Raw genomic sequence first — 16,155 nt, 5'->3', positions numbered from 1 at the left:
TGGAGCCCAGTGCCAACACGTCCATCCTAGCTGAGCTTTCCTCTTTCCTTTCCCCAGGTGTAGAGAGTGTTCTTTAGGTTCCAGTACCCGAGACAATTCATTAAGCCCCCCTAACAATAACGATTGCAATAATAACAAACAGCAGCAGCAATAGTAAAACACCTGCTGCTACCATGTATTTAGTAGTTTTGATATGTTTGACACTGTTAAGTGCTTTACAGACCTTATCCAATTTAAATCTTGACACCAGAATGCAAATATTATTATTCTCAATTTAGAGGTAATTAAACCCCAAAGTGGTGGTGCATGTCTTTAATTCCCGTAGAGAGGCAGGAAGATTGCAGCAATTTCAAGACCAGCCTAGGCTACACAGAAAGCAATAGGACATCAAGAACTCCATAGCAAAACCGTACTTCAAACAGGTAAGATAAAGGGCTGGGGAGATGGCTCAGTGGTAAAGTGCTTGTCTCACAAGCGTGAGGACCCAAGTTCAATGCCCAGAATCCACACAAAAATGCTGGGTGTGGTGACAGGAGGACCCAGGGCTTCCTTGTTGACCAACTAATCTAACCTAGTGGAGAAGCTCCAGGCCAGGTGCCAGGAAAGTGGATAATATTCCTAAGAATAAACTTATCCCTCTGGTCTATACACACACACACACACACACACACACACACACACACACACACACAATTATAGAGATAATTAAGATGAGGCTTAGAAAAAGTTTCCCATGTGTCTTTTAGCTAGCAAATGATAGTTATATTTAATCCTTACGTCTTTCTCCCCAAAGCCCTTTGTGCCATTTTACTGATAAAGGTAAGAACAACATGCTTCCCACTTGTCACTTCAGCCAGGTTTCTCATGCAGAATTATCCACGAGGATGTAGTAAATGATTAAAAACTTAGTATTCCAGTCTGTCTTCTCCCTTTCTAGCTCTTGTTGCTGAACAGTTTACACCCCCACAGGCTTATCTAATCACCTCCGCGTGCTCTTTCTAGCCCAGAGCCTGGGCCGACAGGAGGAACAATCGCCATACTTGTCTTCGGTTTTGTATATTTGCTGCTGTATTCAAACACAAGGGAAGCCTCTTAAGGGGTATGCCATTCTGCTTAGCTTCGTGAGGAAGCCAATCATGGGACTTAGCAAAATACCCTGCTAATAAGTAACAGAACTCTCTGTCCATCTGGACTGTTCTGAACCTTATGAAGAAAGGGACCTGAAGACTCAGCTTTGCTTGTATCCTGTGCATAGGGGCTGACCACAGGGAGCCATGGAGAACCTTGGACTGTGGTGATGGGAAGTGACCCAGAGATGCTAAATATACCTGCTTGGTTTACACTTAACATCATTTCTGGGTCACCTGTTTATACAACTAAATCCCGAAACTTGGTAGAAAAGAAAATGAAAGGTTTTCTCTTGGGTGATAAGACTGGCATTGGAGGAGAGAGGTGTGTGCTGTTCAATTCTTACCACGGCACAAAGGTTTTTGAATGTCAAATGTTAAACTCTTCTACATTCTATATGAATTTTCCTGCGAATCTTCAGACCCCCGGGGGAGGCTTCCTGCCCCGTGCCTGTCAGCCTCATTGTTGGATGTTTTAAATAAAGCTTTCCCTAACAGAAAAACTCCTTCCAGCCCTTCCTTTTAGGAAGCAGTCATACATAAAGTGTGTACTGGGCCTTTGCAGTTCGGTTTCCTTTTACGCTTTTTAACTGTGTGCCCATCCCCCCTGCTCTTCATCCTCAGAAGTGTAAAGCTAAGGTAAAAAAAAAAGGAAAAAAGTCCCTTTGAGAGGAGCTCTGGGGAAGCGTTGCAAATGACACAAGTGTCTATGCGAAAATTAAGGGAGGGGAGATTCAGCACGAAGGCAATCCATTGATGTCGTGATGAAACGTCGTCACTGGAGATGATGACAAATTAGAGTCGGTTCCCATGGGGACCACACACTACCTTCCTGATCATTTGACCCATGGCTGGATGTCGGCGGGCCTAAGAATTGACCCAAAAGATGACAAGACGGTTTTAGTCACGTTGTCTCATCAGCATGCAGGAGCCCCTTGGGGGGGGGGGGGGGAAAGGGCAGAGGATAAAGAAGGATAAAAGATGAAAGCTGAGCCGTGGAAAGAAAAATGTTTTTAATTATGCTGAGGAGGATTGTGGGTCCACCTGTAGCTTTTTGTTGAGAATGTCCTTTGTTTTCGCCCGTCCGCCGAGATCGGGGCAGGATACGGCCCCGGTTTCTGTGTGGCCTCCTGGAAGGGTCTGCAGCAGAGCGTCCCCCTTTAGTTTAACAGACACATTCAGGCTTTAATCTCTCTGTGGGCTATCTTTGCTCGGAGAGATTCTGTTACGCTTGCCCAGCAACCTGGGCTTGGTGAGCGTGCTAAGAGAGATTGCTTTTCGAAAGGGGAAAAAAATGGATTATTAGTTGAGGTTTCCATAGTGAGCCACCAGCACATTCCTTGGCGGGAGAAATGGAGAGCCCGTGTCATGCTCCTCAGCTGTCCTCTGCCTCCATTTCTCCAGCTAGAAAGGGATAACCGCTATTTTCTCATACACCATAAAGTGTTATAATGAAGTTTGTTAAGGTTTAAAAAAAATAACTTGAACGAAATACTAAATTCTGGAACGCACTCCCTAAGGGAAAGGAGCTATTTCTCCCCTGTATTCTCTGTTCAGGCTATAAAACAGTGAACATTTAAAGATGCCTGAGTTATCAGAACAATTATAATTTAGTCTGACACCATTTAATGCCGCAGTTAACATAGTCCGGTAATGTTAGCAAGGGATTGTGGGGTTTTGTTTTTGCAGGGACTATATTATGATATATCTAACCCTAATCTCTTTAATGTGGATATTTTCATTGGAATTGTGAAGAATTCTGAATGAAACTGTATTTTTAAAAATCCCAATTTCTGTTGTGAAGTAAGAGGTTGCATGGCGTATGCTGTCCTGCCAAGAATCTCATGTTAAAGTGGATTTAAAAGGCAGCTGGGGATGCTGGCCATTTTGCTCACTCGGTAGATGGCTTGCCTAGCGTATAGGAAGTCCTGGCTTCATTCCCCAACACTATGTAAACCAGATGTGGTAGTGCATGCCTGTACCATCGCCCAGCTTTCTAGAGGTGGAGATAGAAGGATCAGAAGTTCAAAGGCATCCTTGGCTACACAGTGTTTTCCAGACCAGTCTGCGTTACGTAAGACCCTCTCACCTAGAAAAAGAAAAGATAGAAAATGTAAAGCGGAAAGGTTGCATTGTCAATGGTCAAGAGAAAGCGCTGCCTAGAAGTTAGAAGCGTGGACTCTGAAGGTTACTGCGTTCCTACCACCTTGTGACCTTGGAAAGGTGACTTGTTCTTCAGTGTCTGCCTCTAGGAAATAAAAGCTTTGGTACTCTCTAGGGTTTTTTGTTTTGTGTTTGTGTTTGTTTGTTGCTTAAAACAGGTTCAAACAGTCCTCGATCCCTAACCCCAGCCTTGAGAACCTGGAATTACAGTCACGAGTCTCCTCACCCAACTAAAGGGGGCTTTGGAGGAGTAAATTTAAAATATACATGTGAAATGCTTAGTGCAGAAACTTGACAAAGCATTCAGCAAAGGTTGGCATTTTTTTTTATAATGAAACAAGATAGGGTGTCACATGAAAAACTGGGGAAGCTGATATAGAGGAAGGAAAAGCATGTGGTTGAGTTTTTCCAACTCTCTTGGATAGCTGAACCCTGTGTGTAGGAGCTGTGTCCACTGTTGAGGAATGCAGCTTGGGGGCGGGGTGTACCTCCTGTTGACTGGTAACATGTACCAGGCTCTAAATTGAAGCCAGTGCTCACCGGGCAGCCAAAGACAGATATTCCCCAAAGCTCTTATCAGCCAGAAACTCCAACTGCCCCACCCTAACAATGAGTTCAGCAGCCAGTCCAGGCCAACAACGCTCTACCATTCTGCAGCTGAGCCTTGGCTACTTATGCTCAGAAGATGCTTAACCCTTTCAGGTTACATTTGAAGCGCCTTTAGGTTAGCTTTGTCTCAACGGGGGACATGGGCCTTATGGACAAGATAGCTTTGAATTAGAATAAGTGGATCTTCCTGTTGCTCTGTGGCTTCATACGAACCACTTAACCTCATTGACATAAGACAAGAATGTCTACGCTGTAGAGTCCTGCATCTGGCACATAGCAAATTCCTTCACAACCAAGATTGTCTCTAAACATTGCCACATGGGATAACATAGTTAGTGATCTAACTAGATGTGTAAAATTTAAATGGACTGTACATATTGCCTCAATGACCTTCAGAGAGAAAACCCACATCTTGGTACAGTTAGAATTCAAGCTCAGGGGGCTGGAGAGATGGCTCAGTGGTTAAGAGCACTGACTGCTCTTCCAGAGGACCAGGGTTCAATTCCCAGCAACCACATGGCAGTTCACAACTGTCTGAAAATCCAGTTGCAGGGGATCTAACATCTTCACACCAATGCACATAAAATAAAGTTAAATAAACCATAAAAAATATTAAAAAAAATTCAAGTTCAGGGAGTAGAATTGTAGGTGGATGTGAGAATTTCCAGCCATCTAGAATTCAAATTGATTTCTTATTTTCTGTGTCTAGAAATTTTCCAAGCTTTATTAGTATAATTTTTAGGAAACTTTATAAACTTCGCTGACTTCACAAACAAATGGCAATCTTCTGATGGCTTCCATGGTCCTGCCTGTAGGCACACTTGATCATATGAGCTGCGTGACCCAAAGGGCATGATTAGTTCTCCTCCGGCATGCTGTTAATGAATAGCTCTGCAAAACCAATTAGCCATAATTCTATCAGTCATCTCATTTGGGTGACATTTTGTTGAAGGGAAAGACAAACAACACTGTTTTCCTTAGAGATGTATAATTAAACTATGGTATTTGATAGGAACCACGGAGGGAAAGGCAGTGTGCGGACCAATTTGCTTTCCTTATTCCCACATGAAAGCAAATCATGATAACGTGCTCTCTTCACATTAGTTAAGCATGTGTCCATCTTAACGGTGTAATGGGTCACAGCCAAGCATCCTTCTAATTATACGTTTTGTTTTATGTATCTACATTGTACCTCCCCAGAGAATTGCTATTCTCATGGAAGACAGTGAATGGTATCCCCAAGGGCTGCATAGAAGGCACTGAGTGTCACTTCCCTTCCTTCCTGCACACCTGATCCCATCTCTGTGACTCCAGAATCAGAAAAGCTCTCTTGCTCTTTTTCTCCTATCCATCCTTGTTTGCTCTCTTGGCCACAGTGTATTCTGTCCTACTGGCAGTAATAATACCTGAAGTCCTCATTTCCGCTCTTTCCAGCAGGCCGCTTGTGGCTATGCATCATTCCATTGAATCTGGACACACAAAAGGTTGGAAATACAGCTTCCTTTCATAGATAGACAGCTAAATTCCCTACTGTGATTGATGTCCAGGTGTTTCGCAACATTTGTCCAGCCTACCAAGTAAAGTTGACTTGGGAGTAGTTTTTGTGTCATCTAAAACTTAGTGGATGCATCTCGTGATGCAGATTATTAGTTTATCAGGAAAGGTGGAATAAACAGGTGATTTATTTTTGCTCACTGTCATCCACAGCTAGCCAAAAAAATCCGTGAGAAGTTCAACCGTTACCTGGACGTGGTCAATCGGAACAAGCAAGTTGTAGAGGCATCGTATACAGCTCACCTGACATCCCCACTGACTGCCATCCAGGACTGCTGCACGATCCCGCCTTCCATGATGGAGTAAGACTTAAGCATTCTCTGTTGCTGTTGTTGATAGAGCAAGAGCTGGATTGCTTAAACTGCAGTATTCAAAGTGCCCATGTTTGATTATTGCCAAGTACATAGTAGCTTTCCGGTTATTTAATGCAAGCCCTTTAACATCTGTATATTTAAATTTGTTGGCTTCTGTCCATAAATCTCCCATAACACTTGCTTGCCTAGAGAACTTCAGTTAGTGTTCTTTTAAGCTTCGTTATCTCCCCCAAAAAGTCATTATTCCCTCGGGTCTGTTTCCATAGTTACTTTGTGTCTCTTCCTATCCTTAAGGTCCCACACCTTGCTGGTGAGCCTGCCTTGCCTCTTCTGCTGCTCAATGCAGGCATTACACCTCCAGCACTTGGCCCTTGGTTTTAACTGTGCACTAATGTCTGAGATGATTTGAAGCTAGGGGAGAGTAAAGGGCTTTCAACCCTCAAGAATTGTAGAAAACATTGTGGAATTATGTGGCAGATGCTGACCATCAGACAGGGCAAAAATACGTGACCCAGAACCATGTTGGAATTCCCCACAGCAAAGAGCCTCAAAGGGCATGTAATATTAGACATGTTCATGAAGGCATATGAGGAGAGTTAGTAGAGTACCACTTAGAACAGAAACATACAAATATTGCATAAATCTCCCAGTAGGGGTTTAGTTTGGAAAAGCGAATGTGAGATGGTGAGATGCAGCCACGCTGTAGAAGCTAGTTTGTGAAGTGTCTATGCACACGTACACACACATGTGCATTCATGAAAGGCTTGGGAAGGTGCCCGGCGGTGGTGGTGCACGCCTTTAATCCTAGCACTTGGGAGGCAGAGGCAGGCAGATCTCTGAGTTCGAGGCCAGCCTGGTTAACAGCGAGTTCCAGGACAGCCAGGGCTGCACAGAGAAACCCTGTCTGGAAAAAAAACAAAGGATCTGGGAAGACGGCTACCTATGTGTTCTCACATAAGAACAGTGACGCCCATTTTCAACGTGATGGCGAGGCTTCAGGGCTGAGATGCTGACAAAGCCAATATTCTTTTCAGTTAATGTAATGAACCAGAGAATACAGTTACTTATCCAGGAGCTTCTTGTGTAAAGCTTCAAGAAACCGTCACTGCCCTAGGAAGACTCACATAGAGTCAATCAATGGCTTAGTATAAATGGATGCTCTCTCAGAGTTGGGAAATTTCTGACGGTACGTGATACCCTAATTCAGGGTAGATGACTGAGCCAAGACATGCTGTTGTTTCCAACCAGGCAGTTCTGGGGATAAAACTGAGTAGTCAAAAGATATACAGAGTTTAAAGCAGGGACGTCTGGTGAAGCATTGAACTGATATCTGACGGTTGCTGTAGCAGCAGGCAGGACCAAGCTCAGTCTACCTGGCTTAGATTTCCATTTCCTTCCAGAAGAGCGTGTGTAGAGATTCTTGGATTGATGATGCCCTAGCCTTCGGCAAGACACAAGTACTTCTTTAAAATTGCAAGGGTTCCTGTTTTTAAACAGAGGTGGAAATGGTAGCGAGTTGTTAGGGGAAGCAGGGTCGGAACCCTTAGCTCTTGTTCCGCTCCCTTACAATAGGCTTTCGTGGACCGGCTGTCTGTGGCAGCATCCTATCCTGCACACTAAGTTCGCTCTTGCCCGGTGTCCCGTTTCACAGATGTCTACATCTTGAATCTCAGGGCATTCCCAATGGAACTCAGGACAGAAGGGAGGAACACCCAGTCCCACCAGGCAGCTGAAGGCATGGCTAAAGTGTTTGGGTTTTAAGTCAACTCTGTAAGTCCCAGGTTGATCTTGGAAAGTCCTTTAAATCCTGAGCCTCTGCTTCTCTCCCTGTGAGCTGAGGATAGCGAGAGTACTTACCTCCCAGGGTTGCAGTGGGGAGATGCTTTCAGCTTGAACAATGTTTCAATGTTCAGAATGTTTCAGAAGTGGGGAGGCAAGGCAGGGCCTCTCCTGTATCTCCCTCTGGCCTTGAACCTGCAATGCAGCCCAGTCTGGCTTTGAAGTCCTGCTCCTCCTGCTTCCACATTCCATGTGCTGAGATCACAGACCAGTGGCACCACGCCTACATGGGCGTTTGTATAGATCCGTGTGTGTTTATTTCAACGTCACCTTCTGTGAAGGGCACTAGGTTTCTTTTCCTTGCCATGACAGTATCGCAGTTTAAGGAAATACAACAAAAAGAGCTTAAACTAATTTAAGTGAAGATATTAAGTGAATATGACCAAAATTTTGAAGAGGGCAGGCTTGGTAATAATTGAAATTTTGGGAATGTGGACTTAAGGAAAAGGGGGTGTAGCTCAGCAATAGGAGCCTAGCATGGGCAATATTCTGAACTCAGTACCCAGCACAGAGACAAAAGGACAGACGCAGATATTGCCCAAAATTATTGCAATCGATTGATTTTTCTAGAGCAGTGATTCTAAACCTCTGGTTGGAACCCTTGGGCAGAGGGTGGCTTAAGACCATCAGAAAATAGATATTTATATTAACGGTTATTGATTATTAATACATTAGTATATATTCATATTAATATATTTATATGTATTGATATTAATAGTATGTATTAACAGTACAAAGTACAATATGTATTACAGTTACAAAGCAGCAATAAATTTTATGGTTCGGGGTCACCACAGCATAAGGAGCTGTATTAAAGGGTCACAGCATTAGGAAAGTTGAGAACTACTTTTCTAAACTATGAGTTAAATAATACTAGAAGCAAACTCTTCAAGTTTCTTGTGCCCATGGCCTCTAACTAGCCATATACAAGTTTGTTGATGTTGTTCTATGATAAATATAATCAATGAGACTCTAGATAAAGATTCTGTACTTTGTTCTCAATCGTGCCCATTCCTAAAGCATCAGGACCCTGAAAACATCTTGTTTTTCTTCTGTTTTGTTTTTAGTGAAACTCAGACTCAAAACTACAATAACTGTTGGTTATGCCAGTGTCAGTGTCTCTGGCCAACTGATCTTTGCTCGCATATTTTAAAAGAGCATCTAGAATTAGGACAGTGTTTCATAAGTAATTCTAACCAATGGCATACCTTCACTTTTTGTTTCAGGCCAGACTTTTCAGTTCTACTGACTTACAATCTATGTTTGAGGTCCCCCCACCTCCCCAAGACTTACTAGCGTATGTTTTTTTTAAAAATGTAAACTGCTCAGTTCTGGAAAGGAGCTCTAAGGAGTATAGTGATAGGCTGGTGAGATCACTCAGCTAGCACAAATGTTTGTCATGGAGCCTGATAACCCGAGCTTATCCCTGGACCCACGTAAAGGTAGAAGGAGAAAACCAACTCCACAAAGTTGTCCACTTACCGCCATATATGCTGTAAACATATGTGTGTAAATACACACACACACCCCCACCACCACACACACTAGTAACGGATGGTTAATAAGCTTTAAAAACAAAGCATAAAGTACATGCTTACCAACTCAGCTGTAGGACCGCTGAAGCAGGAGGATTGTGACTTCACAGGCAATCTGAGCCCTGGAGAGATGAATGAGACCCTAGAGAAGGAAGGTGGGAGAGAGAAAATCTATTATGTAGAGTCCCCTGCACGGTACACCTGAAGGTGACATTGTGACCACATGGGAAAAAAAGCTGCAAAGTGAGTGGCAGAAAATTGATTCTGCCAATGAGTTTGTTGTTTCCGTTCTCGGATTAGCCAGTTCCCACTCAGGAGCCTTGGGAGTTAATGGTTTTGCACGGGGCCTTGCATAGCGATTAGGCCCTCTGTCTGTGTTTATCGAAGGGATGATCCGACGTCTTAACATTCAATACTTTGGAAAAACAAACAGGTTGAGGCTTTAATCTAAAACAAGCTTCTTGTCAGCGGGCTACCTTGCGGTAACAGGTAGAGGGATTCCTTTATTTCTGGTTTTGTTGATGTTGGTTTAGCAGGGCTGGGGATCTAACCTGTGCCCTTATACATGCTAAAAACAACAGTCTTGAGAAGCAGGGGCCTCTGCTCATGACCTTCAGCTCCTCTGCGTGCATCACATTGGCCCAGTGCTAAGGTATGAAGAGCTACAGACATGGTGTCATACCCGTCATCATGTCTGACCTTTAGGTGCCCTTTTTGACCCCCACGGATATTTAAAATGATTCCCCCCTCCCCCGTATCTTTCTCAATTCATTATCAACATGAAGTTTTCTAAGATGCACACTTTGAAGATTCCAAGGTTGGTTGGTTTTGTGGGGGGTCTCGTTGTCTCTTCTTCCTGAAGAATCTGAGGACCTGGCCATAGGAAGTCCCCGATATCCACGTGGCAGCCCCTGCTTTCATGAAAAACCATTCTCCCTGTAGAGATTCTCCGTGCATGAGTCTTGCCACCTGTTCTCTTGGTTCCTGGTTGGCCCACACTGTCGTTTAAGTTTTCAACTCTGCCCTTTTAAAGATCACTGTGCTACATCATAGGCTTGACCTAGGAACGTGTCTTGTCCACATGCCTTCCACACCAACTTCAGCGTCCCTTCTTGTTCTCTCAGGCTTTCGGGAATCCAGCCATCAAGTGCCCTTCATTAAGACATAGCTTGAGCTTAGATGCTTTTATTTTGTGTGTCAAGAACTACCTATCTGTTGACAAGCCCTGCTGCTCCTGTGCTTTTGATATAGCCGAATCAATAATTTTACCTTCCACATTTCAGAGTGGATTTCTTCTGTTCCCAATTCCTTTTATAGAGATCATTGTCCATTGTCATTCCCTTTTTTCCCCCTTTGGTGTCTTTATTTTATAAGAAGGAAAAAAATATAAACTAGAGAGTAACCCTAAGCTAAGCCTAGCCTGTCTGTGTCTTTATATCTCCATGAGGGGAGTCTGTGCTGTTGGGACTCGCTCATCTTACGTCGGCTAATTGGCTAATCATTGTAGGAGTTGGCGTCATCAGCCAAACGGTGCTTATTGTGAGTCAATAAGCAGTTTCTTTCCAGGGCGCGTCACCTTGCCCCCTACAGCTGAGTGGCTTCAGCTGAATAGATAATTCCCTCGAGCTCTTCCAGGGGGACAATCTCAAAAATGAAGAAACTCTTAGAAGCACTTTTAAATTGGATCCCCGCTATTTTTCAGGAGCCCTTTAAGTTGGGGCAGCTTGTGAGGGGGCAGTCAATGAGTCACCAGAGAAGACGATGGAACCCATCCCTTTTCTAACCCTAATGTAATGTACTTTCAGGAAGCAAACTGTACCATTCAGCTTCTTGAGACTTTGTGTTGTAGATCAAGCAATTAGCTCGGATTCTCATGCAAGAACCATGGCTCTTGGTTACAGTTCTCAGCATCATCCACTGTTACAGCCCTCTGTATTGCCAGGGTCCTGCAGAGCAGCGGAATCCACAGGGTGGGTAGAGTGTGGGGCTGGGGGGTGGGAGGGATTATGGTCTTACCTTTAGGAATTGACAGATGTGATGATGTCGGTACAAGTCCAAAGCCTGCTGGGTGGGCTGGCAGGTTGGATAGCCAAAGAAGAGTCACAGCTGAAGTCTGTAGGCAGTGTGGTAGAAAGAGGCCAGTGTTCTAAGAAGATCTTCATCTTGGAGCCCATGAGGCTTTGTGTTATGGGAAGCAACCCGCCTTTCTCTGAATCCATGCTTTTAGCTGTTTGTCCCGCATAGGAAGATCCATAGCTTTTTATCCCTCATAGAAGAGCCAGAGTGGTGTTTGACATTATATTTGAATACCATGCCCTGGCCACATTGATATATCCAACCAACCATGGTTCCCTGAGAGAAGGGATACATAGCCAACCATTGATGTTAATTTGGGTTAAACTGCAGATTTTGACAGTGAGTACCCATTCTTACTTATTTACCTTGCCACTGTTGTCCTCACAGACATTTTCTTTTTCGAAAGTTTAGAGCCACCTGGAATGGCGTCTCCGCATGAAGGAAGTTAGTTTTGTACACCAAGTGGCATGACTTAGACGCTGTGTCACTTGCTCTATCAGTGGGTTTGAATCTAAATGTCACTGCTGTCCTGTGAGCTAGAGACTTGTCTTTTAACAATTAGCATTCTGACTCATAATAGTTGACTTCCCTAGAGTAGGTTCTTTTTTTATGTATTTACTCTTTTTTAAAAAAAATTATTTTATTGGTGTTTTAGCCTGTATGTATATCTGTGTGAGGGTGCTGGATCCTGAAGTTACAGACAGTTGTAAGCTGCCATATGGGTGCTGGGAATTGAACTCGGGTCCTCTAGAAGAGCAGTCAATGCTCTTAACCACTGAGCCATCTCTCCAGGCCCCTAGAGTAGGTTCTTTAGACATTTCTAGTAGATATAGAAGACGTGATATCTGTTCTTCTTAGACTCAGTTTCAAGTCCGGGGGTTGCTTTTACTCAACTCTTTCATTTTAGAGAAAATTCTTTTCGCTTGGTTGTTTATTGTAATACCAGGCTTGAACCCAGATCCTCACATACTCTAGGTATATGAAGTTCGACTACTGGACTGTGTCCCTGCCCTTACTCAATCTGCTCCCCTTCACCACAGAAGAAGTAGCTTAAGCAGCATTGACGGTTCTTTCCTATTAAGCTTAGCTTTGCCAGATTTGCCACAGTAGTGAGACCGGCTGTCCCCTGCTCTACCTTTCTATGTGAAGTGGAAGGGTCCTCACTCTGCTCCTCTGGAAAATGAGAGGTTTCATCGATACTCCAGAAACACACCTGATCCTCCAAGTCACTTTAGTTTCCCTTTAGCTTCTTAAAAGATATTTTTGTAGTCTCTGATAGATTTACCTGTGCATGTGTTGCTGTATCTGTCAGCACACACACACATGTGGAGGCCAGAGGAGGACACCTTCCTCTGTCACCCTCTTCCTTGTTTTTTGACACAGAGCCTCTCAGTGAACCAGAAGCTTGCTGTTTCTCTAGGCCGATAGGCTGGTATCATCCTCTTCTCTCTGCTACCCTCCCTCTTGCAACGTAGGGGTTATAGACAAGGGTTGCTCTTTAATTAGAGCCATTTTACATAATAGGAGGCTTTTCATATTGTTCAAATTAGTGCTGCATTCTATATTCATTTTTTTGAAACATTACCTAGGTAAAGAATAATTACAGAGCGAAAAGCACCCATTCATTCATTTGGAAGGCAAATCAGATAAAAATAATGAAATCCTTCGCATGGGTATTGAAGTGGGAAAGGGATTTAAATATATACTGAGATACGGAGGAGCTTTCCAGGCAAGGAAGGAAATGAAGAACACTCATGGCCACACGTGACCAGTGTTGACGAAGACTGGTATTTGGTGCCAATGGTGGCAGAAGCAACTAAGGGAAATCATCACTCTATTACCCAGGGGCACAACTGCCAGCTAACCAGAGCGGTGGGCTGTAGGCTCCACATATGAAGGCAAGACCAGTACTAATGCTTCTCTGCCGCATACCACTGTGCATGACCCAGAGCAGACACTCAAATGCTCTTACTTCAATGGGGAGATTAAGAGTTTTGAGAAAGGGAATGAAAGAATGAGACAAACTTAAGAGGATTTTGCTCGTTAACTGTGTGAAGAACTGGAGGACCTAGGCTGATTTCATCTATGTAAGCAAGGAACTAGAAAGACCTGCCCATGGCTGCTGGTGCCCGTTGTCTGGGCTTCTGGGAGAGGGAGGAGTTAGAGCTGGCTGGGTGTGACTCTAGGGAGGTGTGAGTGTGCTCATGCCTGGTGCCCAGGTGTGTTTGCACTTTGTGTACCCTCTCATCTTTTTAAGCTACAGCCTCAAGGACTGTCAAATTCAACCTTGTGTTCCGGGAGGGCCTTCGGTAAACATTGGCCTAAGATACGATAGGTCCGGCGGTAATGCGGATGTCGTAATTCCCAATCCACTATTCCTAGGTGGTCACTGACCGCTGTTAGGAAGTTGTTTCATATCATTTCCTATTACATTGCTTTTATCTGGACATCAATCATTCCATGTTATAAACTCTCATGTGAAGCATGGGTTGATGCTTAGTTATCCCAGCTACCGCCTTTATTTAATAAGTTTATTATGTCCATCATAGACCTAAGAATAGACAGAATCGCCAAACCACTTTTAGCTAAACTTGCCTATGTCGTATCAAAAGTAGTCAATACACAAGGCATCATCATGGTTACTTCCTGATAGACCAAGGTGGCGGGGGAAAGCCTCACTCCATGAGAACAGGCCAGCAAAGGCTGTTTTAAGAGAGAGGTCATGGACAGAGTCCTCTGATTGTAGACTTAGTGCAAAATAGTAGGCGCAGCCTTGAAGGGCACCTTTGCAGGTTGGTCTAGGACAGTGCCTCGCACTCAACCTTTCTAATGTTGCCACCCTTAATACAGTTTCATCATTGGGGTGACCCCAATGATACAATTATTTTCCTTGCTACTTCATAACTGTCATTTTCCTACTGTTAGGAATTGTAATGTAAAATTTTTGGAGATGGAAAGTTGTCCAGGGGTCACGGCCCACAAGGTGAAAACCATTGGTCTAGGAGATGACTGTTTCAGACCAGAAAAACCAGTAAGTGTCCATAGAATAATCCTCTGCAGTGAGTGGAAGTTTGAGCCTGAACCGTGACCTAGGGAGATGCTCTGGGGCCTGGAGATTCCAGGATGTCTAGAGAGATTGCTTTCTGTAAGCACTAAGTTCTCAGACAAGAAAGGCTTCAATGTGGCCCACAATTGGCCTAAGAGAACTAGTTGACAAATGAAGAATAACTCTGGTAAAGAAATGAGCTGTCTTTCATTTGGGCCAATTTGTTAATCACAAAGAGATGAATGGTATCAGGCCAACAAACCTGACCACCCAAATTTAAGTTTCAGAACCCATGAAAGATGGGAGGAGAGACCTTACTCCACAGAGTTGGCCTTGAACCTCTGTGTGTGCACTGTGGCATGCCCCTGCCTCCAACAATAGTTAAAACACCGGATAATACCTGAGACACAATAATGGGTACATAAAAGAAGTGTAAGGAACAGAATAAAATGTCGACTATGGAACCATGGTATAGAGATGATGCCAATAAGGCTTCCTAGAGGGTTTGGTGAGGAGCAAGATTTTCAAATAGCCTTTGTAAGATTTATTTTCAGCTGATGTGTATGTGTGTTTTGCCTGCAAGTATGTATGTGAACTACATATCACATATGCGCCTGGTGCCTGCGGAGACCAGAAGCAAGACCCTGGACCTGGAGTTCCAGTTAGTTGTGAGTTTCCATGCCAGGTGCTGGGAACCAAAACATTGTCCTTGCCAAGATCACCCAGTGCTCTTGACCACTGAACCATCTCTCCAGCCCCAAGGAAGATTTTAAAAGATACTTCTAATTTTTAAATTGAGTATCTTAGAGAATGGAAATCTGTGAAGGGGGAAAATAAAGGCAAAAGATTTGCAGGGAAGATGGGTTGACTGCGAATTGCTAATTTGGATGATAGTTTGCATGTTTATCAGCCACTGGGGATGTTGGAAAAGCCTTTAGGGTCAACCCCTTGTATTCTTTTCTGGGTCCACAAACCTTTTCGTATCATTATAGTATGTGCATTGTGGTTCAGGAACTGCATCCATTTATTCTCAAGATACTTTTTAAATATTTATTTATTTATTATTTATTTATTTGTATGTATGCAGTATTCTGTCTGTGTGTCTGCCTGCAGGCCAGAAGAGGGCATCAGATCTCATTTCAGATGGTTGTGAGCCACCATGTGGTTGCTGGGAATTGAACTCAGGGACCTTTGGAAGAGCAGGCAATGCTCTTAACCGCTGAACCATCTCTCCAGCCCCTCAAGATATTTTTTATCTAGCACATGTAATTGTTAATATTTATAGGAGACACTGATGTGTTTAATGTGCGTCTATACTGTGTAGTGGCCCGATCACTTCAGGAATGTTTCGCTTTAGTGTTAATTTTTCCATAAAATGGTATTTCTGGACTTAACAGCTAACCTACATTTTCTTCCAAGCCTCATCATAAAGTAGTATCCATAGAAATGATGACATAAGATTTTTCACCCTCTCTCTGTTCAAGTTTTTGTTACTATGCTTTTTTCTGCTGAATGAAACATTGTGACTGAGGTGTTTTTTGTGACAATGACTTCTTTTGTTTTCTCTGTGTCTGTCACAAGGCCAAAAAACAAGAGACAAGCTTGGTCCTTTGACAACTGTGTTTAATTTTCTTTCCAGCCTTGTTCCTTCCCCCAGGAAGATGCATTTTGCTCACAGAGCCCTGGATGGAAATCCTTCCCTTTCATGTCACTCTCTGTGTGCCTTATCGGGCCCTCCCATCTCCGCTTCCCTGAGCAGTTATTACCTGCAGGCCTGCTCACCACCCGTCCAGGCTCTGTAGATATTGGTACCAGCAGGCCTCGAGCTGCGCTAAGAATCCAGCAAGGATTTTACAGAACATTTGCATTGCTGAGAGGTGACTCGGTTATGT

General features: G+C 43.7%; 1 protein-coding gene across 1 annotated transcript in view; it reads left to right on the top strand.

Annotated features, from left to right (window-relative positions):
* Cachd1 (cache domain containing 1) overlaps nucleotides 1-16,155 on the top strand; it is a 228,630-nt gene that overhangs the window by 118,096 nt on the left and 94,379 nt on the right. Inside the window, exon 3 of the mRNA XM_038333472.2 lies at nucleotides 5,607-5,755. Within this exon, the coding sequence (XP_038189400.1) occupies nucleotides 5,607-5,755 (149 nt within the window). The remainder of the gene's footprint in view (nucleotides 1-5,606; nucleotides 5,756-16,155) is intronic.

Source organism: Arvicola amphibius, chromosome 6 (genome assembly GCF_903992535.2).
Source record: "Arvicola amphibius chromosome 6, mArvAmp1.2, whole genome shotgun sequence".
Lineage (NCBI taxonomy): Eukaryota > Metazoa > Chordata > Mammalia > Rodentia > Cricetidae > Arvicola > Arvicola amphibius.
The sequence above is the reverse complement of the archived record's forward strand: the minus strand, read 5'-3'. Positions and strand labels throughout refer to the sequence as shown.